Source organism: Rhineura floridana, chromosome 2 (genome assembly GCF_030035675.1).
Source record: "Rhineura floridana isolate rRhiFlo1 chromosome 2, rRhiFlo1.hap2, whole genome shotgun sequence".
NCBI lineage: Eukaryota > Metazoa > Chordata > Lepidosauria > Squamata > Rhineuridae > Rhineura > Rhineura floridana.
The window spans coordinates 11,220,950-11,246,486 of record NC_084481.1 but is presented as its reverse complement, the minus strand read 5'-3'; the positions used below and the strand labels follow the sequence as shown (position 1 = coordinate 11,246,486).

The following is a 25,537-nucleotide window of genomic DNA, read 5'->3' as shown; positions in this document are numbered from 1 at the left end:
CTATTTCTGAATTAAGTTGTACAGGCTAATTGTATACTAATGTTAAAAACAATTGTGTTTATTTTAAATCTGCTGCCTGGTAATCACATTGTGTCCCTTGAATTCTAATATGATGTCAAAGGCGAAATGCCACCTTGTTATTAACATTTCCAGTCTACTGAAATATCTCATTCTAATCCCTCTGTTATCATCCGTTTTTAAGATGAAGCTTTCAACAGTTTATGTATTTGCAGCAGGGGAAGGAGAAGAAATGCCAACCTCAGTTAGTGAACTCTCCCTTGCACAGTTTATACCTCCAATGAAGACCATGTTGGGCATGATAGGCCTGGGATACTCAAAAACAAAGTCATAACGCAGAAGCCAAATGGATGCTTGACCATAAAGCTCTGCTACAGTCATATCTCGGTGCAGGAATTCCTTGCTCACAGCTCCATATGGTGAATAAAGAATATAACATATCATGAATTCCAGCAAGCCGACTAAAAAATTCTTCACTCGCTGGTTAAATGTCATGCGATCTGTATTGCCTGAGAAGAATTTTGGGACATAAGAATGTGGGTTTGGACACTGCATTGCTTCAAAGTCTAGACCACATGGAATTCCCCGTACATAGTAAATAGAAGGAAGATGTAAGTACTCAGCCAAGATCTGTCCACATGGAGACACTGGGTCCATAAATACAATGTCAAATTTGGTTTCTTCAAGGTAAGCAATCAGCTCTTTGCTGTGTAAAAGATGCTTGCAATTATTGAATAGAAGCATTGTAATATTTCTTATTCTTGCAAACGTCTCGGTCATTCTTGCCAGGAAAGGCTGGCGTGCAAAAATCTTGTAGCCAAGTTTTTGGAGTTCTGTTTTCAGGTATTCCTTTGTGTAGGGTACAGCAAATGTTTTCATTGTATAATGTATAGATGGCTTGATCCATAAGTTCACCTCAGGAGCAACAGCTACTACCTGGTGTCCTCTCTGCTGAAGGTGTTCGATAACTGGATGTATACTGAGCCAGTGACTGCCATCCATGGGTATTACCAACACCTTTCCTCCATATGAAAGGTTCCAGAAAAAGAAAGTAAGTAGAAGACATGCAGGTAGCTGAGAAATGCCTTGACACACATAAATCTTCTTGCTAGTTGCACCTTGGTGTAACCCAAAATGAAATGAGTGTAAAAAACCCATTGTAAACAGCACATGAAACACAAGGCTCTTGCGAGCCTCTAGCCCTTGCTTCTTTGGTAAATATTTACATTCCACTACATGTTTATAAAGGCTGAACTGTTTAAAGTTGGTCAAAGGTTGGCTATGTAAACCAGCCTTGATTGGATGGCAAGGGATCAGCAGATTACCTTGTTTGGTCAAATTCAGCAAATTCAGAAACAGAGAGGACAGATTCACTTTCATGGTACTGTTGTAAGATTGGGGATCAGACAGAAAAGCATTAATGGACCAGAAGAACTGGTCAAATCTGCCAGGTTCAGGCCAGCTACATCCTTTTGTGATGTATTGGCATGGAAATAAAATGGTTAAGCAATTGCTTCCTGAAAATATATGGGGAATGTTCTGAATAGGAAATATGAATCAGAGAAGGGACAAACCTTCCTCTCTCCCAGCTAAGGATAAGGTAATCCAGATGTCTGTGCTTGTAGAGAGACAGCAGTTTTGAGTCAGAACTAAGATTAGCATTTTAAGGTGCTGGCTGTCTCCCTGGGATCTGATGTGGGGGCAGTGGACCTTTAACAGTCTGCTGGAGTGTCATAAGCTGTGCCTCCTGTGATTTTTTTCACCAACCAGTTTCCATTGATATTATTATAGTATTACATTTTTACATTGTACACCACCTTGTTATATTTTCTATGAATGTGTGGTTTATAAATATCTAAATAAAATAAATATTTGTAAAATAATGAAAATATTACAAAGTGGCAATAAGCCTCCAGTGACCTTCCAAAGTTAAATCATGTGTTCCTCTTCTGGAACTTCTCACTGCTTGGAGAGTGGGGTGAATGTAAGGGTACGCAGTCCTTCCCCGTTATCCACAACTTTTAGTGAGTTCAGTAAGTTGAGAGAGAGTGGTTTGCCCAACGTAACTTATGAGATCTGTTGCTGAAGACCTTTTCTACATAATATGCAAAAACATCTGCTGGGCCACTATGGAAGAAGAGTGCTGGAGAAGACAGACCTGGGTCCCTCACATCGAAACAAAAGGAAAGCTTGATTGGAACCAAGGTTCAGTCTCCCAGACCTGTTTTCTATGCATTAGCTCAGCACGGCAACATGTGAAACAGCAATACTAAAAATATCTTTGAGCATGGCCAGAGTGTTTTTCATCCAACACTGAATAACTATCACTAGCCCCCAGCACATCTCATTTTAAAATTAAGCACTGAGACAAACACTCTTTCCAGTCCACAATAAGCAACTCTCTTTTCATGTCAGGCAGTTACATTGCTTCTTAGTGATATCAGCTGTGTAGATTTCAGCATAGACTGATCCCCTCCCCTTTAAATAACATTCTGATACACATAAGAAAACCTAATAATGTATTTCTCATTTATGTGTGGTGTCCTAGCAATAATCAAGCTATGACCTTAGTGCTATTGCTTAGGACCCTTCCCCCTAATTACATCTTAACAGCTATATTTGAAAAACCTATGCTGTGAAGCCACTAAAATGACAATATACATGCATGTATTACCTGTCACCTTGTACACGCCACAGATACAAGCACTACACAGGGGGGGTGTCAATCTTTACTTCACAGTGGACAGCGAAGAATTAATATGTAACCAGTTCAGAGTCTTACAATGAACAGGACAGTTTAGTAGAAATCAGTATATAAAACTCAGCCCCTCACCTGATATTTGCCCAATGGACTCTCAGCTCACAGTACAAGAGCTCACATGCCTGTCTATTCTCTAGTCCACCGAACAGCTCAATCCTCTCCTCTCTCACTTTCTCAAGCTCATGCCTCCTCCCGCCTTCCTTTTGAAGTCTCTTTCTCCTCCAACCATCAGTCCTTTCTCTCTCCCTGTCAGCTCTCTACAGAGGCATCTTCCTCAGCACGAGGCATCGCTACCTAGTTAGCATTCCTGCTTATGCCCCTCCTCCGTATTACCATCATTTTGTCATTTCAAAAAGAGTACATTTGGCTCTGATAAGTGAAAAGTAAGAGTATGCTGTTGCACCATCTCAAACAGAGTACATGTACTCTTAAAAGAGTACGGTTGGTAACCCTACAGGCAACAGCTCACAACTCCTTCTGTGATCCCTGTGGGAAATGTTTCTCCCATCCAAGCTCGCCTTCAGATTTCCTCGCTGAAGCTGTACCTTTCATGAATACTGTTTTTAAAAACATATCATCCTCAATAGTTAGGTAGATAGTCAACACAGAAAGAGGTGGCACCATAGCTCAGCAGCAGAATGTATGCATGTTATGCAAAAGGTCCGAGGTTCAGTCCCTGGCACCCGCATTTAAAAGGCAGTCAGGCAGCAAAGGTAGAAGAGACTGACAGCCAGAAGTGCACCAGGTGAAGTGAACAGTGTCTTCCTTGAGTCTTTCAGACACAATCCTCTGCACATTTGAAGCAATACAGAGATCTGGGGAAGTGTGATGGCAAACTTAAATAAGAGAGGCTTTTAAATGGTAAACTCTCTTAATTCTGACAGCATCCACACTCTTTGCAGCATGAATTTAGTGCCTTAACTCTTGTCTCAAACTATTTCTTTTATATCCTAGATTCCATTATTGCTGCAAGTTACCGCTTGATTTGCACTGAAGAGTTCCTAAATTGTGCCTAAAATTGGGAGATGAATGAATAACTGCTACTATTAGCGGTGAATGGTGGAGAAATTTTTGTGGTCCACATTTTAAAGTGAACTGACCTTATTAGGTGGTCCTGAATTTCAACACAGATGGAACACGTCTATCAATTGGATTACAAACTCCTCTAAATGTTACAATGCAGTTTCAGTTTTAAAAATGTGCACAAAAATACATATTTTAGGGGAAAATGCCCTAGAAATCTTACCAAAATGGACATTTTTGGGGGAGAAGACATACTAAATGTTTACTTAGGGAATAGTTTGCACTATTTAAATGCAATTTTTCTTGTGTAGTTTCTTTTTCAAAAAATCTGTACAAAAAGAGGGCAGGATGGAACTATGAGCTGGTGATCTTGGTGGGCCCTAGTGATGTCATGGGGCGGGCTCTAGTGATGTCATTAAGCATTATACATTCTCATTACTCTAGTGATGTCATTAAGCATGACATGTTACTACTCATGTTACATTAAGCATCAACCACAGTTGCTTGGAACATACCACTCAAACCAAAAAAGTCTGATTAGAAATCAAGATAGAAATCTTAGCTAAATGAGGGTGTTTCCAGGTCCAGCTGAAGTGACGGGATCATTCCTTCTCACCTGCTTAGACAGCCTGGGTAAGGAATATTTAATCTAGCCTACTTGATTCTGGCAAAAAGGGTTTAAGTGCCCTCAGGCCAGGCCAGACACCAGAAGGCCATTGTAGGAAGAAAGAAGTCTAGTGTTGTTAGGGTTGCCAGGTCAGAAGCATCCCAAAACCTGAGATTTGAGGGGCGGGCCCAAGTGATGTCACGGGGCGGGCCTGAATGATGTTATTAAGCATGATACATTAAGCATCAATAACAGTTGCTTGGAGCGTACAATTAAAAAAAATATCTGACTGGAAATTAAGCTAGACATTTTAGCTAAAAGATGGAGCCTCGGTAGGGAACATTTAATCTAGCCTACTTGCTTTCGGCAAGAAGGGTTTAAATGCCTTCAGGCCAGGCCAGTCACCAGAAGGCCACTGTAGGAAGAAAGGAGCCTAGTGTTGTGGAGATGTTAGATGGGAGCATTCGGGAATAAAGATGGATGCCCTGAAGGCTGCAATTCTAAACACACGTACTAAGGGACTAAGCCCCCATAGAACTCAACAGGACTTACTTCTGAGTAGATATAGTTTGGATTGTGCTGTTGGTAAAGCTTGACTAGGGATCCTTTGCAAAGAGATCCATATCCAAGCAGGGTTGGCAACCCCCTGCCTGGAATGCCCTGCCCTTATCTTTTAATGTGGCTGCTCCAAACTTCTTTACAGATTTGACCCTTCAGTTCAGAAAGAGGTCTGAGAAATGAGTAAGAGTAAGAAGATTCTCTACCCTTTCTGTCTGCATAGATGCCCTCAACCTTCTCCTGCACCCAGCAGAAGCTCTGGGACAGGTGGGACGCAGTGGCATCTCATAGTGGACACTTTTCCCTTTCATGGGGTGTATGATTTGTCCTGGCCCAGAGCAGATTTTGGGGTGGGCACCCTCAATTACTTATGTCTTTTTCTGCTTTGATTTTGTATAGATGTCCTCTTCTGTGCCCTGCGCCCAGCAGAAGCTCTGGGCCAGGCGGGACGCAATGGCATCTCGTAGAGGACACCGTCCCCTTTCCTGGGGTATATGATTTGTGCTGTCCCAGAGCAGAGTTTGGGGTGGGTACCCCAGTTACTTATTTTTTCCTGCGTGTTTTTGTCCATTTTGATTTTGCATTGATGCACTCGTGCATGCCCGGTGCCCAGCAGAAGCTCTCGGCCAGACAGGATGCACTGGCATCTCATAGAGGACACCCTCCCCTTTCCTGGGGTATACGATTTGTCCTGGCCCAGAGCAGATGTTGGGGTGGGCACCCCCAGTTACTTATTTTTTCCTGTATTTTTTGGTCTGCTTTGATTTTGCATAGATGCCCTCATCCTTCCCCTGTGCCCAGCAGAAGCTCTGGGACAGGTGGGATGCAGTGGCATCTCATAGAGGACACCCTCCCCTTTCCTGGGGTATATGATTTGTCCTGACCCAGAGCAGAGTTCGGGGTGGGCACTGCCAGTTACTTATTTTTTCCTCTATGTTTTGGTCTGCTTTGATTTTGCATAGATGCCCTCCTCTGTGTGCTGCGCCCAGCAGAAGCTCTGGGCCAGGCGGGATGGCATCTCGTAGAGGACAGCCTCCCCTTTCCTGAGGTATATGATTTGTCCCGTCCCAGAGCAGAGTTTGAGGTGGGCACCTTCAGTTACTTATTTTTTATGATTTTATGATGTCATTATGTATTTATGATAATATCAGAAGCCTGATGATTTTGATTGCATAAATGTATTGTTATTCTTGACGGGGAGAGTCCCCCGATCACAGTGATATATCACACAGGGTACCGCAACATATATTTTGGGGTTCAGAGACATGTTAAGTTTGGTTTGAAGTTGCTGTAGTTGTCAACTCTTCTTTTTTAGTGTTTTGAACTTTCAAGCAAAAAACCAGAGACTCCAGTTTTGGTAACTCTAAGTGTTGTGGAGATGTTAGTTGAGAGCAGTCAGGAGTAAAGACAGATGTCCCTGAAGGCTGCAATTCTAAACACACTTACTAACCCCATAGAACTCAACAGGATTTACTTCTGAGTAGATATTGTTAGGATTACGCTGTTGGTAAGGCTTGACTAGGGATCCTCTGAAACAATATCCATATCAAAGCAGGGTTGGCAACCCTGTGCCTGGAATGCCTTGCCTGCCTTTTAATGTGGCTGTTCCAAACTTCTTTACAGACTTGACTCTTCATTGCAGAGAGGTTTGAGAAATGAGTAAGAATTAAGAAGATTCTCTATGGTTTCCTGCCTACTCTGTGGGCAGCTATAAACTCACTTTGACAGCCAACACAATTCCAGTGGGTAATAATTGACAGAGAGAAAACAGACATGGTTTGGTCTACCTTCACAGGCATTAGATTCGGAACAACAGCAATAGAAGCCCACTTCCCAGTATGTGAATTCCCTTTTACCACAATTGGGCAAGAAACAAACCATCATGCAAATAACAAGGTGCATCATCAGTGGGTTTAAGGGTGTTGAACTGACCACATGGAACCACTGTTGTTGCTTCTATGGCTGTAAGGGGGCAAGGTCAGAAGTAAATAAAATGCAAATAGAAAAAGAAAAGACAGTGATGATTTCCTAAATGCAATACCATACCAACCACAACAACATTCCTATGAGTAAGACAGAAAACTCAGCATTCTACAACCAGTCACGGTTCTTAACCAAAACTAAAAAAATCCTAGCAGCCAGTCATCCAAGGTCACAGAAATCCATATGAAGCACAACCTGACCCGGGTGCTGCAGTTAGTGCAGAATGCTGCAGCATGATTGCTGACATGAGTGAGACCCTATCAGCACATAATACCTCTGCTCTGAAATCTGCACTGGTTGTCAATTTGCTACCAGGTCAGGTTCAAGGTGTGTTTTCCATGTTATGGGTTCCACAAAGTACTTGTTCTGCTCTTGTAAGAAATCGATCCTTTAGTGTGGCAGTGCCTACGCTTTGGAAATCCCTGCCTATTTACATTAGGCAGGCCCCTTCATTGTACTCATTTTGGCACCTGCTAAAACATTTTAGCCTACCCAGGCAGGTAGAAGCTATTATTTTTTCTATCTGTTTTTAACTCATTGTTGGATTTATTATTTTGAATGTTTTTAAACACCTGTCTTTAACTATTTAACTAGACTATTAACTAGTCTATTAACTAGACTATTAACTATTAACTAGACTCTTCCAGTGATTGGATTTTGGACCTTTGGATGTAAAGCATGTGCCCTACCACTGAGCTACAGCCCTGTTTAAAAAAATATTTTTTAAAAATTGTTCCTTTCAATTCACTGATGAATGTACAGCATACTAGGCCAGATCCATACCATGCATTTAAAGCACATTTAACATACATTTGAAGCACATGAATCCCACTACAGAATCATGGGAACTGCAGTTTGTTAAGGATGGTGGGATCTGTAATTGTGAGGGAGAAACTACACTTCCCAGGATTTTTTTTGGCAAGTCATGCACTTTAAATGAAAGTTGGATGTGCTTTAAATGTATTATGTGGATCTGCATTACTTCATAAACATTGCCTGCATATAAATCATTTTAATTAAATTTTAAAATGGAAATAAACTACAATGTTTACTGGATGACCAAATCTACCCCTCATGGTGAAAACAACAGAGGGGGACCAACAGAGAGGGACCATGACCACCCCAAGGAAGAAGGGCACATTTAATTGTAGAGGAAATAATAATTTGTAAATAACAATTTACAACCACAATGTGAAATCAGATACATATCAGGACATAGTATGAAGAAATATTTATGTAAGCATGAATGTCAGATATGTTTATTATTTACACAAACTGTAAAGATATTTATAGTGCAATCCTATTCATGTTTACTCAGAAGCAAGTCCCAATGTATTCAGTGGGCTTACTCAAACAGGGAAGCACACACAGGATTGCAATTCAGTGATAAGGAACTTCACTCACCCAATCCAGTATTCAGAATCATACTACTTTAAGCTGTTCTGCAATTGTTTTATACTTGTTTTATGGTTTATTGGGTTTTAAATGGCTTTATTTCTTCTTGTGAGCTGCCTTGGTTTCCAACCCTACCTCACAGGTTGCTGGAAATATTCCATACACGCACACACACTGGAGAGGTAAAACTACATACACCCCATATGATAGTTTATTGTCAAAACCAGTTGGCAATTGCAGAACTCTTTTTAAGTATTAGTTTCCTGCCAAATAAAAACAGTGGCACCTAAGTAAGCTCTGCCTAACTGCTTAAAAAAAGGATCGGAGAGGGAAGGAAATTTTTACAACACAATCCTTTTCTATGTTCACTTAAAAGTCCCATTGATTTTCAGCACAATCCTAACCATGTCTACTCAAAAGTAAGTCCTACTGAATTCAATGGGGTTAACTCCCAGGTATGAGGAATTAGCATTGCGGCTTTACTCCCAGAAAAGCTTCATATTGGGAAGGTTTTCAAAACAGGTTATGAATAAGACAAATAAACTGCCCTCTTCAACAGTCCAGTAAAATTTAAACTTGTTTGACTCCTTAATTAGAAAAGTGTAACATTGCAGCATGTACACTTTTTAAAACTTCTGTTCAAAAATTATTTGAAAGATAAAATGCATAATATGCCATTTTTTGCAAGTAACTAAAAAAACCTGCATGCACACTTTTATTATAATTATAAATAAAATTGTTTACTGTGTATGCCCACCAAGATCCTGCTCTGATCTTCTGTTGTAGTGCAATCCTATGCATGTTTCTTCAGAAGCAAGTCCCAATTCTACACAGAGAAAGTATTCTTTATGCTGCTGAAAGCTATATATTTACTGAATTCCTGATGTGAGACAAGCAGGAAAAGGAAACTGTTCTTGAGCCCCAGAACAGCTTACCGGAAATGCTATTGTGAGGTGCATCTGGTGCTTCTCCTGGCATGTTCTTGCAGAGACCTAAACAATTTCTATATGATGGGTGACATCCAACATTGCGCAAGCAGATTTCTTTATCCAAGTGGGCCCTTCCTTTCCTCCCATCCCTCTTGCAGCCACCCATTCCCAGTTCTCCAGAACGAATTTGGGTGGTGCATGGTGGGCTGTAACAGGGAGGAGAGGAAGAGGAAGTCCTGTTAGGCAAGTGGAAGTCTGTTGCACAAGCAGACATAAACACACAAGAGGATTATCGTCAGATATGTTGTTGTTTTATCCTATAAAGTGCATATGCATGGAGAAAACATGTGACACCTGGTTTCTCCACATAGACAGGGCCTGGTGGTGGTTATATCTGGCGTTGAAAGGCTGCCAAGTAGCTGGCATGTTTTGAATTCAGAATTAATATGTGATCAATACTTAATGAGGGTCTTTTGAAGATGCTCATACAGTATATATAGTGAAATAGCTATGTATAGTGTATAGATCAAAATAAGGTCGTTTTTTCTCACATTGAATCTATTGTTTTTAAAAAAATTCTTTTTGAGAAAGGAATTTGTTCTTGTTAGGTTTCAGTTAATTCCTTTTACCATTTTTGAAGGCAGATTACAAAAGATACCACACAATCTATGTTTCTTCTCTTGCTCTGCTCTTGGATGAAATTGAAGTTCCTCCCCACTATCTATTTCAGGACATTGTCCCCCATGCTGGGAACAGACTCCTGCAGCCAAGGCAGTATTAAACCCCACCCATCAGCTGACTAGTGGGCCTGGTACAGGGGAAATGGTCTCATGGGCCAAACTGGACCCCTTGGGGGCAGGGGCGTCACTACCGGGGTGCGGGGGGTGCGGATCGCACCCGGGTGACACCATGAGGGGGGGTGACACTCAGAGCCGCACCCCCCCACACTCCCGCTAGTGACGCCGCTGCCCCCCGGCAGCCGGTCTGGTGCACGCCGAAAGCAGGCGCCTGCTCGCTGGCGGTGAAGCCTGGATGTGCCTTTCACCGTCAGCATGGAGCGCAGCGAGTGGGTGTGTGGGCGTGCGCGTGAGCGAGACCAGCCACCCCTGCCCATGCTCCTGGGAGGGCACGCGCCGGAGGTCTGCACCCCCCTCACACTCCCGCTAGTGACGCCGCTGCTTGGGGGCATGATTGGCCCAAAGGCTGAATATTTCACATAAGACAGTACAAGCACAGTTTCTCTATGCAGTATCTACTGCATGGTTTGTGTCTGATCAGGGGACTCTCCTGCAGATGGATTGGAGGAATAACTTTTCTTTTTTTAAATTAAAAGCAATTCATCCTCCCAACCCACAGTTCATCAGCCACCACTGACTGGGCAGGGAGCTTCAGGCCAGGACCCTGCTGAAACCCAGTGCCGGGCAAAGTGAGGCTCAGGAATTGAGGGCATACAGTTGATTAAGTTCTTCTGCTATTAGTCTTTAGGTGAGATGCCCAATGCCAATGCTGAAAGACATGCAAAGTGGAAACAGAATTTCAATAAACAAAATTTAACCCCTTAGTTACATTTTAAATGCCAAGTTTCTTTAAATGACAATAATTTGCTATTAAAATATATGTTTCATGATATACGTTTATTTAAATAAACATGTATTTAATTAAAATGTAATTTGGCTATAACTTGTTTTTTGTTGTCTAATAAACTTGACTGAGTTATTTAAAATGAATATTTAAAATGTCCTTTTGCATGTTTTTACAGCACCCATTTGAGTTCATTCTGCCCCAGTGAAAATCCCTTCTAAAAAGCCCTCATCTGTTCAGTTGTTTATGGACACAACTATGGGCTTGTCCACAGGGGAGTTTAATGTGGATTTGAAGCTGCTTGTGTCTACATGACATCTTTCTCATCCAACTGTCAGCCCAAACTCCCCCCCTCATAATTTGGATTATCCCAATCTGCACATAATCTGACAATGAAAAAAAATCAAATATAAAATCGCATGTTACTTGACTGTAAATGCACTGAAGTGATTGTGCTGGTAAGATGCATGCAGTGACCTTTCACTAGGTGTGGTGTATCCAAACTCCGGTTGTTGCTGAAGTCATGTTTGTGGGTTATTTTATTTTTATTTTTCAAATGGCTCTTTCGTGCAAAACTGCACTTGTGCAAAACTGCTATATGAAAAATAACATTGGCTTTTCCGGAAGAAATGGCTGGTACAGGAGGTGGGAAAGGAAAGCACCCGCTTCCTCTCCCAGTCCCTCCTTCCCCCAGCTCCCACTTCCTCTCCCTGTCCTGCCTTGGCAGTGGGTGCTTGTGGGTCAAATGCACTCTTTAATTTTCTCCAAGCTTTGCTGGGTTTTTCTTGTTGTGAGGGAAGGTCTAGAGATCAGCTCCCCTATACGCGAGGGGGGCTAGCTGGGACTCCAATAGAAAGCAGTGCCCTGGAGAGCTGATGATGATCTGGTTTTTTCCTCCTCCAGTAAATAGGCAAGGGGAACTCCTCAGGTTTCACAGGCTCTGAAGTCTGCCACCAGGGTCAGACAAAGGCTCCAAGCGCACGTGTCCGCACGTGCACGCACGCAGGCCTTGGCCAGGTTGCCTGGCTGCTGCTCCTTGAATGGACTGTGAAGGGGGTGGTAAAGCCCAGCGAGATCCTGCTTTCCCGTTCTCTCCCCCCGGCTGCACTGGAGAGCTCTTGGGTTTCTGCCAGAACGCTCCAGAGAGAAATGATCTTAGTTGCCTGCACTTCCCATCTTCAGCAGCCTCCTCCTGGTCTCCTGCTCCCCCACCCCTCTAGAACAGACAACTCTGAGGAATCCAGATGCAGCAGCAGGACTACAGCCGTGGCCAGTTTCTGTCTTGAGTCGGCTGTAAGGAAGAACTGCAGCCAGAGGTGAGGCTTTGAAGTTTGCGTACCAGGCCAGACGCAGCATCTCAGAAGGATTTTCCCCACTCAGCGTGCCTGCAGATTTGTGCTACGCAGTTCATTCATTCTACTTCTCACTTTGCCCTAGAACAGGAGACTCCTGTGGCTTAGGTTGGCTTTTTTACATAAAGGATGGCGGGAACAGTTGGGGGGTTTTTTTCCCCCAGAGCCAGTATATAGCAAAACTGCCTGTCCTTGCCTGGAGAGCAAGGAGTGAAGCCCCCTTTCCTATTTTAAAAAAATCTCCTTTGGTGATAAATTAATACCTTGCATGTACCCACAACGGACCTCAGGTTACTGGAAGTCATGGTAGTTGAGGAAGTAGTAATTTAGGGGAGGCAGAAATACATTGTGTCAAGCACCATCCACTCATGTGGACAGGAAACATCAAGACAGATTTTGGAGGCATAAAATTGAAAGTCCTCATATGTGGACAGTGGTCTACAAATACACACATGGAAAAATCAGCCCACTTTCGTATTAGTCCCCTAGTGAGGATGCAGCCTATAATGCTGTAGAGAAAAGCATAAGACACTAGGAGTCTGGAAGTACAACCTTATTGTAAGAAACCCAAGATGCATCACTGGAAAGGAGCCTGATTTGCATATTGAGTGAGCTACAACATATGTTTAATCGTATTTGTTGTAGTACATTAACCAACAAACAGGTGCTTGGGGCACTTGTCACTCTTCCCAACTAGCTCTCAATAACTGAGAAAGAAAGTGTTGTGTCACACTGAGCACAAACAATGCTAAGCCAGTATTTCTGCTTCCACGCCAGCATCCTAACAACAGCTCTTATCTTCTTGCATCCTTATGAGAGACTCTTTCTCCTATCCAAGCTGACTTTCCAGTTTCCTCACAGAAGCTGCACATTTCATGAATGCTCAATTTGCTGACACACCATCGTCAACAGTTAGGTAGGTGATCAATTCAGGAAGGGGTGGTACCATAGCGCAGTGGCAGAATATATGCATGATATGCAAAAGATCCCAGGCCCAGTCCTTGGCATCTGCACCTGAAAGGCAATCAGGCAGCAGAGCTAGAAAGACTTCTGTTTGGGACCTTGACCTTGGTGAAAGACTCACAGAAGGAAGAGCAACAAGCTAAAACTATTATTGCTGAAATCTATCACTTCATCTGCATTGAAAAATTTGTGGTAATGAAATAACAGAGGCTCCTTTCAGTCAGTGGAGCCATCCTAATGTCCATGTCCTGATACAGTTAAAATTATGGCACAATTACATTCATGAAGGACATTGGATGCTTCAAGTCACAGAAGGTCCTGTAAAACTGTAAATACTAAAAGACGACAATTTTCTCCATAAAGAATTACAAACCTTGGATAATGGCTTCTTCAGTTCACAGTTAATCCCTCCAATGGAGACCATGTTGGGCATCACTGGTCTGGGGTACCCAAATACAAAGTCAGTCCTCATTAGCCAAATGGATGTTTTACTAAAAAGTTCCAAGATTGTAATTTTCCTTTGCAGAAACTCAGAAGCAAGATTATCAAATTTTCCAAAATATGAGTGGCAAAATGAAGAGGTTAAGGACATCATTAAAACATTCTTCACACGCTCTGTAAATGTCATATGATCTGAATAAGATGTAAAATCGCTTGGAATGTAAGACAGAGGTCTTGGACATTGAGCAGCTTGGTAATCCAAAGCACATGGAAGTCCACGCAAGAAATAGATTGTAGGCAAGGACAGATATTCTGCAAGGATTGGACTACAAGGCAGCACAGGGTCTGAAAACATGGCATCAAAGTTGCTCTGTTGGAGAAATTTGACTAGTTCTGTATCATGTAAAAGAAGCCTACAAGCAGAAGCAAACATGGAAGTCACTTCAGATACATTTATATACAATTCCACAACAGTCTTCAGGAACGGCAGAGTTTTAAAAGGAGTCTCACGTAGAGATCTCAGAAGTTTGTCCGACTCCTCCTGAGTGTAAGGCACTGGATGTGTTTTCACTGTAAAAAGTTCAGAAGACGTCTGCATAAGCAAAGTGTTTTCTGGCATTACCACCACAACCTCATGTCCTTTTTGCACAAGCTTCTCTACTACCACTTGCATACTAAGCCAGTGACTTCCATCCTGTGGCACAACCAACAGCTTCCCACTTTCAGCACAATGCCACCAACAGAACAAAAAAACAATCCCAGTACCTCCTTGAAGACTTGAGGTCAGCCATGCCTTCATGATATTGAGGATCCCTGAACTCATTGTATGCTTTGTGCCTAATGTACGAAAGCAGATATTGCAGAGTGTAATATTGGCGTGGTCTATCGAATCACAGGTTCTAAGCATCAAGTAAATGTTTAATAAGTGTCCACTGAACCTATAAAGTTAAACATGAAGCTAAAAGTCTGAATATCCTATCTCTGCTAAATAGATAACAGAGCCAATGACGTTTATGTTGTACATTAACAACTACAACAACAAAATATTCAGTAGCAGTAGTTTCAGAAGACAATTCATAACAACTGCATTGGGTGGTGGCCTCTCTTGTCACACCGACTGTTTCTGTTTGCTGCTCATCTGAACACAACCTAGCCAATTTGTTTCCAGTAGCCCAAATAACTGTTTTTATTGCTTCTTTTATTTCTTGCACTGTATTTTATAGTATTATAATTTGAATTCTATAGAATTCCCATCCCTCCTGTACTCCCCCATCTCCACTTCTCCGGAACATATTTGCATAGCGCATGGTGGGCTGCAGCAGGAAGAAGAGGAAGTCATATTAGGCTAGGGTAGCCATATTCCAGTTCCACATATCCGAGCAGGCTATTATGCAAATTATCTGCTAATTATGCAAATTAAGCATATTAATGATTGCATTGTCCAGTTGTTTTGTTTTTGTGCCTAATAATTACCACCAAAAACTGGGGGAGGATATGATAATTTTTTTAAAAAAACTTAAATTTTAAGCCTTAAATGCCTAGGCTCTAGTTTCCAACACTATGGAATAAGGGAATTTATATCTTGCCCTGCCACTGTTAAAGACAGAGCTCAGGGTAGCTTACAAACATAATAAAAACAAACAATATACACAATCAATATAAAAACATAAAACAAGTCAATGCAGCAGTATAAAATCCAGTATAAAACAAAAGGCCAGCAAAGCATCAATTAAAAGTAATATTGTGACCTAGAGGTTGTCTGTACCAACAATTAGGAAATGTGAAATGAACACACTGCTACAACTTTTAACACAGATAGAAATCAAGATTTTTATATTATCAGTTCAATCAATCATCTTATCTAAATAGTAGTGTCTGAGCATGTGAGAAGTGTCTTTAGTACACTGATTCTCACAAACCAGATCAGGGAGAGGGGAAACACAGCCTTCTATGATACAGGCTGGAAATTGATGGAGACTTGAGTGTTGGCACCTCTTTTTTTTAATGCAGTGAATTCTAGAGACTTGGCAAACTGTTCTAGCATTAGACAGGCAGCTGTTCCATTCCAGTTGGTTTTAAGAGGGGGGAAACCATTCCTATTGGTATCAAGGGGGAAAAGGTTACCCCCCCCCACTGCACTGAATATATATATATATATATATATGTCTCCCTGTGTGTATGTATATATGAACATGTGCACGCACGCACACACGGATTGCCAGGTCAGAAGCATCCCCAAACCTGAGATTTGAGGGGTGGGCCCTAGTGATGTCATGGAGGCGGGCCCTAGTGATGTCACAGGGCAGGCCCGAATTGTGTCATGGGGCGGGCCCGAATGATGTCATTAAGCATGATACATTAAGCGTCAATCACAGTTGCTTGGAGCATACAATTAAAAAAAATCTGATTGGAAATTAAAATAGAAATCTTAGCTAAAAGATGGAGCCTGGGTAAGGAACATTTAATCTAGCCTACTTGCTTTCGGCAAGAAAGGTTTAAGTGCCTTCAGGCCAGGCCAGTCACCAGAAGGCCACTGTAGGGACAAAGGAGCCTAGTGTTGTGGAGATGTAAGATGGGAGCATTCGGGAGTAAAGATGGATGCTCCTGAAGGCTACAATTCTAAACACACTTACTAAGGGATTAAGCCCCACAGAACTCAACAAGACTGACTTCTGAGTAGATATAGTTTGGATTGTGCTGTTGGTAAAGCTTGACTAGGGATCCTTTGCAAAGAGATCCATATCCAAGCAGGGTTGGCAACCCCCTGCCTGGAATGCCCTGCCCTTATCTTTTAACGTGGCTGCTCCAAACATCTTTACAGATTTGACCCTTCAGTTCAGAAAGAGGTCTGAGAAATGAGTAAGAGTAAGAAGTATCTTTTAAAATTGTTCTTTTCAATTCACTCTTGAATGCACATCATACCTAGGGCAGATCCACACCATTCATTTAAAGCACATTCAACACACATTTGAAGCACATGAATCCCACCACAGAATCATGGGAACTGCAGTTTGTTAAGAGTGGTGAGAACTATAACTGTGAGGGGGAAACAACACTTCCCAGGATTCTTTAGGGGAAGTCGTGCGCTTTAAATGCGAGTTGGATGTGCTTTAAACGTATTGTGTGAATCCACTTAATAAATTTTGCCTGCATGTAAATTGTTTTAATTAATTTTTCAAAATGGAAATGAGCTATAAACTGTAGTGGGTGACCATGGGCTACTCACCATTTCTCAGCCTATCTGCCCCTCAGGATGAAAGCAATGGAGAACCATGACTACCCCAAGGCATACTTAAAATGTAGAGGAAGTATGTACAACCATAGTGTGAAATCGGATACTTAATGGGACACAGTATGGCAAAATATTTATATAAGCACTACTATCAAATATGTTTATTATTTACACAACCTGTAAAGATATTTATAGTGCAATCCTATGTTTGTTTACTCAGAAGCAAGTCCCAATGTATTCAATGGGGCTTACTCAACCAGGGAAAACTGTACCCTCAAGTGATAAGGAACTTGTTCTTTTAACAAGCCTTTTAGGTTGAGACCTTATCCCAGTCTGTGTCTGTGTTGGGATTGCTTTTTAATATGTTTTTAAACCTTTTCTTTTAAAAAAATATTTTTAAAGCTTTTAAAAATGTTTTTAAAGATGTTTTGTTTTAATATATTTTAAAGTCTGTTTTTATGATTTTAAAAGTGTTTTTAGTGCTTTTGTTTGCCATCCTGGGCTCCTACTGGGAGGAAAGGAGGGCTATAAATCAAATAATAAATAAATAAAAATAAACTTCATTCACCCAACCCAAAATTTGGAATCATGCCACTTTAAGCTGTTTTGCGACTGATTATACTTGTTTTATGGTTATTGGTTTTTAAAGGGATTTATTTCTTATTGTGAGCTGCCTTGGTTTCCAATCACCAACCCTACCTCACAGGGTTGTTGGAAAGGCTCCACAAACACACACACACACACACACACACACACAGGTGTAAAAATACACCCCATATAATAGTTTATTGTTAAACCAGTTGGTCTTTGAGGAACATTTTTTAAAAAACCAGTATTAGTTTCCTACATAATAAGAACTGTGATACCTAGGTAAATCCTGCCTAATTGCTTTAAAAATAGGATTGGAGAGGGAGAGAAAGATTTACAAGACAAACACAAGTCTGTGCTATCTTTACTCAAAAGTCCCATTAAATTATAGCACAATCCTAGCCACGTCTACTCAAAAGTAAGTCCAATGGAGTTCAATGGGGTTTACTTCAGGTACATGGAAAGCAAGTATTGGATTAAATACTTTCATATTTCATAGCCCAGGGTCTGACTCTTGCACACAAGAGGAAAAAAACTGTTAAGCCATATTACTTACGCAAAGTGCAAAACCTCAAAGCCACCATTTTCTGACGTTGAAATTAAGCCTAGGCATGCCTGGATCAACAAGTCACAACCCTGGCTTCATTTATTGGCTGCAATCCTGAAAGGGCGGGGTTAGAGCCAGAAAAGTTACTTTTTAAAACTACAACTCCCATGAGCCCCAGCCAGCATGGCCACTGGATTGGGCTGATGGGAGTTGTAGTTAGAGCTAGGAGTTGTTATAAAGATCTGTAAAACAGATTTAACAGTCGTGCGGGGGGGCGGTTGACGTTTTGGTGTCTATCTCGGGAATCAGACCACCTAGAAACTTTACGTTTTTTTTAAATTGAAGCTGTTTACAAAAAATAAGTGGTTATATAAAGAACTAAAGAGAGTGAATAACACATTCTTCACACTCTCAATGAATGTTATATGATCTGATCTGAATAAGAGGTCTAATCCCATGGAATGTAAAATATGGGATTTGGACAATGAGCAGCTTGGAAATCCATATCACAAGGAATTTCACACAGGAAGTAGACTGTGGACAAGGAGAGATGTTCAGCAAGGATTGGACGACAGTCAGGCCAGAGTCTTAAAACATGGCATCTAAGTTGCTCTTTGGGAGGAATTTGACTAGTTCTGTGTAATTTAAAAGATACCTACAAGCAGAAGCAAACATTGTAGTAGACTGAGATATGTTTATATACAGACGAACAAACTTCTCCAGGAGCTGAGGACTGTTAAAAACAGTCTCACCTATTGAACTGTACAATTCATCCAATTGCTCTTAGGTGTAAGGCACTGAATGTGTTTTTACGGTAAAATGCTCGGAAGGCGTCCATCTGAGCAAAGTGTTTTCTGGCATCACAACTACAATCTTGTGTCCCTTTTACACAAGCTTCTCTACTACCACTTGCATACTCAGCCAATGACTTCCATCCTGTGGTAAAACCAGCAGCTTCCCAAACAGAACAAAAATGTGGCCTTGCAGCTACTCAACAACTTGAATTCAGCTATGCCATCATGGTATTGAGGGGCCCCTGAACTAGCAATACGCTTTGTACCTATTGAATGAAAGCAGATGTTTATTTTATTTTTATTATTTGATTATTTGATTTATATCCCACCCTGCCTCCCAGCAGGAGCCCAGGGAGGCAAAATATAATATTGGTGTGGCCTACAGGATCACCGGTCCTAAGCATCAAGTAAATGTTTAATGAGTGTCCTCCACTGAACCTAAAAAGTTAAACACCAGCCATAATAAATAGATAAGAACAGGGCCAACAGAGTTTATGTTATACATTAACAACAAAAACCTTCAGTAGCAATAGTTGCAGAAGATGACTCAGCACAAGTACATAATTTGATTCTATAGTGAGTGGAGGTCAGATATTACAGTTAGCCCAATGTCTTGTCTTCTATTCATTATTGTGAGCTTCCTGTGGAACTCCACCTTCATAGGTGCTAGAATCACCAGGATCATCCACAGAGTGCATATACGGATGAACTTGTGCTTCTGTTTGACATTCTCCACCAAGTTGAGCTTCGCAATGTGTTCAGTGCTCAGCTTCTTAGTTATTTAGAACTTTATCAATCAAGCAGCAATGGAATTTTCTTTCTATCACATGGAGCAAGCCATGTGAGCTTTATGACAAATGTTTATTTATTTACTTTATAGACCGCTTCATGTATATATAAAATAATTTGAAGTGGTTTATAATAAATTACAGTGCAATTACAACTTAATAGATAATGGGTAAGAGCAGAAACACAGGTTGCATAGTATCTTTGCTAATACCTAAAAAAAAAAACCTCTAGAAGGCAAGTGTCTCTAAAAAAGAAACCTAAGATTCAGCACTGTAAAGAAGTCTGTTTTGCAGGGTGGATAGAACTGCAGAATACACTCAGTTGTAACTGTTGTGGTACATTAACTAACAAACAGCTGCTTGGAACACTTGCCCTTCTTTCTAAGTTGCCCTCATCTAGCTGGGAGCAAGACAGCTGGTATAGCACAGTGGGAAGGAGAGCCTGGCTGGGAGTCCAGAGTCCATGAGTTCAAATCTCCGCTCGTGTCTCCTGGGTGTCAAGGGCCAGCTAAAGATCACCCCACAGTGAGTGGCTCAGGGGTTACGTGCCCTGCCACCTGTGCAGCCGTGGGCAAGCTGCATAGTTCCAAGGAGCCCAGTTGCCCCCCAGCTGGCAGTTGCGCACAAGGAAGGGGCTGTCTTGTGCAGCTGTGGCAAGCTGAGCAGGCCCTAGCCAGCTGGGGAGGACTAGCTTCAGAGGGAGGCAATGGTAAACCCCCTCTGAATACCGCTTACCATGAAATCCCTATTCATAGGGTCGCCATAAGATGGGATCGACTTGAAGGCAGTCCATTTTCATTTCAGCTGGGAGTTGGATGAAGGCGCTAGTTTAGAACAAGCAAATCTCATTCTTCCAAGCAAATTCAGGTGTGTGTGTGATGATGTTAAAATCAAGGGGACAAGAAGAGATAAAATATTTGCAACAACTTGGGCTGGCAGCGGAACAAAAGTGAGTTTTATTGATTCATATACTTGCACCACTGAAGATGTATGTTATCTGACAAGCACCAAGACAAGATTAACTTTTAGTTTCAGTCCCTTCTGACCTAAATTGCATTCTTGCTTTCCTGCGCAAACACCCTCTTGTGACCTCAGTGAACTTTGGAGCCAAATGAATCCTTTTCAGATTGCAAAGTTCAGGGCTTGTCACTAACAGATAAATAAATTAAAGAGCCAGGGTAGCAATATAGCCCAAATGAAAAAAGTTAAAATTTTGATATATTGTATCTAACATAGCTGTGCTTCTAAAAGACAGGTGGCAGAACAGAAGATACGACTTGTAAATTTCGCTGCTGCTCCCCCCCCCTTATGCCTTTGTAGAAATAACATCAGGAAATTACCAGCTAAGGCTGCAATCCCCTTATCTGGGAGACTAAGTCCCATTGAACCCAATGTAGCTTATTTCTGAGCAGACATGTAGTGGATTGCAGCCAAAATGATAAAGTAAAGCAGCAGCTTCAGAAAGAATTAATGAAAGTATCTCTGAGCACTGGGAGAAATTAGAGTGGATGAACAATGCCCACTCTTGCTGTATCACCCCTACAGTGTGGATGGAAGACAGTGGGATGCACACCCACACAATTCACTATGTCCCCTGGAGTGTGGATAGTCAATGGCAATTCTGTTTGTCACATAGGGTGCTTCCAGTTTATTAAGCATTCATCCTGGTACAGGATGGTACAGTTGGTACAGCTTGAGGACGTTGACAAGGTGCTTGGACTGGTGCGTGCAACCACTTCTAGGTTGGATCCTTGCCCCTCTTGGCTGATAAAAGCTAGCAGGATTGGGACAGATGGCTGGGCCAGGGAAGTGATTAATGCCTCATTGCAAGAGGGAGTGGTCCCTAGCTGCCTGAAAGAGGCGGTAGTAAGACCACTTCTGAAGAAATCGTCTCTGGACCCAGAAAATCTTAATAACTATAGGCCGGTAGAAAATGTTCCATTCCTGGGCAAGGTCCTGGAACGAGTGGTTGCCAACCAGCTCCAGACACTCTTGGATGAGACCGATTATCTGGATCCATTTCAGTTGGGTTTCAGGCCTGGTTTTGGTACGGAGACAGCCTTGGTCGCCCTGTATGATGACCTTTGTCGGGAGAAAGACAGGGGGAGTGTGACTCTGCTGATTCTCCTTGATCTCTCAGCGGCTTTTGATACCATTGACCATGGTATTCTTCTGGGGAGACTCGCTGATTTGGGAGTTGGCGGCACTGCTTGGCAGTGGTTCCGCTCCTACTTGGCGGGCCGTCTCCAGAGGGTAGTGCTGGGGGAGCATTGCTCGACATCCTGGGCCCTCCAGTATGGAGTTCCGCAGGGGTCAGTTCTGTCCCCCATGCTTTTTAATATCTACATGAAGCCGCTGGGTGCGGTCATCAGAAGTTTTGGAGTGCATTGCCATCAGTATGCTGATGACACGCAGCTCTACTTCTCTTTTTCATCTTTTTCAGGTGAGGCTGTCAATGTGCTGAACCAATGCCTGGCTGCGACAATGGATTGGATGAGAGCTAACAAACTGAGGCTCAATCCAGACAAGACTGAGATGCTGTTGGTGGGCTGTTCTCCTGACTGGATGGTGGATGTTCACCCTGTTCTGGATGGGGTTGCACTCCCCCTGAAGGAGCAGGTTCGTAGCTTGGGAGTTCTTTTAGAACCATCCCTGTCACTCGAAGCACAAGTAGCCTTGGTGGCACGGAGTGCTTTTTACCAACTTCAGATGGTGGCCCAGCTACATCCCTATCTGGACAGAGAGAACCTCACTTCAGTTGTTCATGCTCTGGTAACCTCTAAATTAGATTACTGCAATGCACTCTATGTGGGGCTGCCTTTGAAGATGGTTCGGAAACTGCAGCTCGTACAAAATGCAGCGGCCAGATTGATAACAGGGACCCGGCGGTCCGAACATATAACACCAATTCTGGCCCGCTTGCATTGGCTGCCTATATGTTTCCGGGCCCGGTTCAAAGTGCTGGTGTTAACCTATAAAGCCTTATACGGTTCGGGACCACAATACCTGATGGAACGCCTCTCCCGATATGAACCTACCCGTATCCTACGCTCAACATCGAAGACCCTCCTCCGGGTGCCTACTCATAGGGAAGCTCGGAGGGTATCAACAAGAAAAAGGGCCTTTTCAGTGGTGGCCCCCGAATTATGGAACAATCTTCCTGATGAGGTACGCCTGGCGCCAACATTATTATCTTTTCGGCGCCAGGTCAAAACTCTCCTCTTCTCCCAGGCATTTTAGTATGTGTTAAAAATTGTTTTTTAACTTTTTAAGAATTTAAAAATTTTAAAGTTGTTTTTAAATTGTCTAAATATGTGGTTTATTGTATTTGATGTATGACTGTTGTGAACCGCCCAGAGAGCTTCAGCTATGGGGCGGTATATAAATTTAATAAAATAAATAAATAAATAAAATCCTGATGTGTTCACAGGTAGATTAGATCGACATTGGCTGTTTATGGGGCATTCATGGTGATTTGTTTGCAAGGAGGTTAGACAAAGTTGCATCAAGCCAGTGTTATCCCACACTTTCCAATGCGTTTCCCCATTGTTTTCCGTATGGTTCATATTTTTCACAATAAAAAAGAGAAGCTGTCCCTGTATTATAATTATTCTTTGACTCAGCAAGATTAATTCAGGAGGGGTGGGCAGCTAAAAACAGTTTTGCAGAGACACGTAGGTGAGGAAGGCTTTAACGTTTGCTTCAGCCTGCCCATTCTGTGCTTTAAATTGTGCTGCTGCCAGACCTGGCAACCAAGAGGTCTTCTGTATCTTTAAAAGTTGTGCAGGGGGAAGGGAGAATTCCACCTGATGGTTTTTCTCATTACAGTCTTGCAAGAACACCTGCACTTGGCTGACGTTCTCTTCTCCTAAAGATACAGGATCAGTCTCAGGGACTGAACCTGGCAACCCTAGTCTCCAGTGAGGTGTCCAGTACAACGTCTACTGTAACATCATGGGATCAGTTTCAATTGATGACATAGGCAAGGTATTTGCATCAATGTGCCCAACCATGTGTTCCTGGGACACTTGCCCCTCTTGGTTTATTAAAGCCAGGGAGTCTAGCTGAGTGTATACAGGGTGAAGTTAATGCATCCTTTGTTGGAGGGTGTAGTCCTGGCCATCTTGAGAGAAGTGGTGCTTCAGCTACTCCTGAAAAAGCCCACTCCAAACCCATTGATTTTTTTACAATTAACACGTGGTCAAAAATAACCCCGTTTTAGGGAAAGGGATCAAGAGGGATGTGGCAGGACGGTTGAAAGCATTCTTTGACAAAACCAATTATCATTCTTGGTTCAGGCCTCATTATGGGATTTAATTAGCCTTGGTTGCTGTAGTAGATGACCTTTATCAGAAGAATAGGAAGAATGAAACTTGATCTCTTGGCAGTGTACTTGATCTCTTGGTGGCTTTTGATACCATGTCAACTTGTATAGCCTCTATGAACATCTGATAAGAACATAAGAACATAAGAAGAGCCTGCTGGATCAGGCCAGTGGCCCATCTAGTCCAGCATCCTGGTCTCACAGTGGCCAACCAGGTGCCTGGGGGAAGCCCGCAAGCAGGACCCGAGTGCAAGAACACTCTCCCCTCCTGAGGCTTCTGGCAACTGGTTTTCAGAAGCATGCTGCCTCTGACTAGGGTGGCAGAGCACAGCCATCATGGCTAGTAGCCATTGACAGCCCTGTCCTCCATGAATCTGTCTAATCTTCTTTTAAAGCCATCCAAGCTGGTGGCCCTCCTACGTCAACAAGCGAGAGACTTTTTTGCCTCTGATGCCAAAGCTATGGAATGCCTTGCCTGGTGCCATTGTTGTCTTTTACACACCAGGGGAAGTCTTTTTGTTCACACATGCACTTTAGATTCAGTTAATGATGTGTTATTAGGAGTGTTCTTATCATTAACCTGCCTTTTAACAGCTTGTGAGTTTGTCGCTTTCTGTTGTTTAGAGTTTTTATGTAATCATAAACTACTTGGAATTTAGTGAAATGGAGGGGCATATTAATATTTTAAATTAATACATTTTAAATAAAATAATAAAACTATTTAAATGCTAAGTATTAATTGTTTTTAAAGTAACAGATCTGTTAAGAGCTACGAAGTTGGTGTAGTTACTTTTTCCGTTACAATGAGTTAATTTTTGTACAATTGGAAAACCTTTATATCGTTGTTGTTAGGTGCCTTCAAGTGGATTACGACTTATGGTGACCCTATGAATCAGTGACCTCCAAGAGCATCTGTCGTGAACCACCCTGTTCAGATCTTGTAAGTTCAGGTCTGTGGCTTCCTTTATGGAATCAATCCACCTCTTGTTTGCTCTTCCTCTTTTTCTACTCCCTTCTGTTTTTCCCAGCATTATTGTCTTTTTAGTTAATCATGTCTTCTCATTATGTGTCCCAAGTATGATAACCTCAGTTTCATCATTTTAGCTTCTAGTGATAGTTCTGGTTTAATTTGTTCTGACACCCAATTATTTGTCTCTTTCACTGCCCATGGTATGTGCAAAACACATTTCAAATGTTCATTTTCTCTTACAGGCGGGCCCCGCTTATACGGCGGGTTCCATTCCAGATCCCCGCCGTAAAGTGGAAATTGCCGTAAAGCAGAACCCCATTGGATATAATGGTGCCGTCGCGCGAAAATGATGCGAAAATGTCACAAAATGTCGCAAAACGGCAAAATCGGCTTTAAAAAAGTGAAATCAAAGCCTCCGCATTAGCAGAACGCTGGTAAGCGAAGCGCCGGTAAGCGGGGCCCTACTGTATCTGCTTTTTTCCCTGTCCAACTTTCACATCCATACATAGAGATCAGGAATACCTGATTTATATCATATATAACTGAAAAACTTTCAAATCATAGTTGTACTTCTTATATTAAAATACTGGAAACAAAACATTCAGAAAGCTTAGCACACAGGCTCCACTATCCACACATTTTTGATGTATGGGTAAATTCTATTGATTTCAATATTATTTAAA

General features: G+C 42.1%; 1 protein-coding gene across 6 annotated transcripts in view; it reads right to left on the bottom strand.

Annotated features, from left to right (window-relative positions):
• The window catches only part of LOC133376186 (UDP-glucuronosyltransferase 1A1-like), a 47,567-nt gene that overhangs the window by 20,965 nt on the left and 1,065 nt on the right, over positions 1 to 25,537 (bottom strand). Inside the window, exons 1-2 of one of the 6 annotated variants that reach the window (XM_061607787.1) lie at positions 14,243 to 14,521; positions 259 to 954 (exon numbers count right to left, since the gene is read on the bottom strand). The exons of 1 other annotated variant lie outside the window; for it this stretch is intronic. In XM_061607787.1, coding sequence (XP_061463771.1) covers positions 259 to 954; positions 14,243 to 14,518 — 972 coding nt within the window. In that variant the 5' untranslated portion in view covers positions 14,519 to 14,521. Of the gene's footprint in view, positions 1 to 258; positions 1,222 to 13,543; positions 14,522 to 25,537 lie in introns of those variants that run through there. 4 more of the 6 variants (XM_061607788.1, XM_061607786.1, XM_061607783.1 and 1 more) reach the window with 4 other exon arrangements.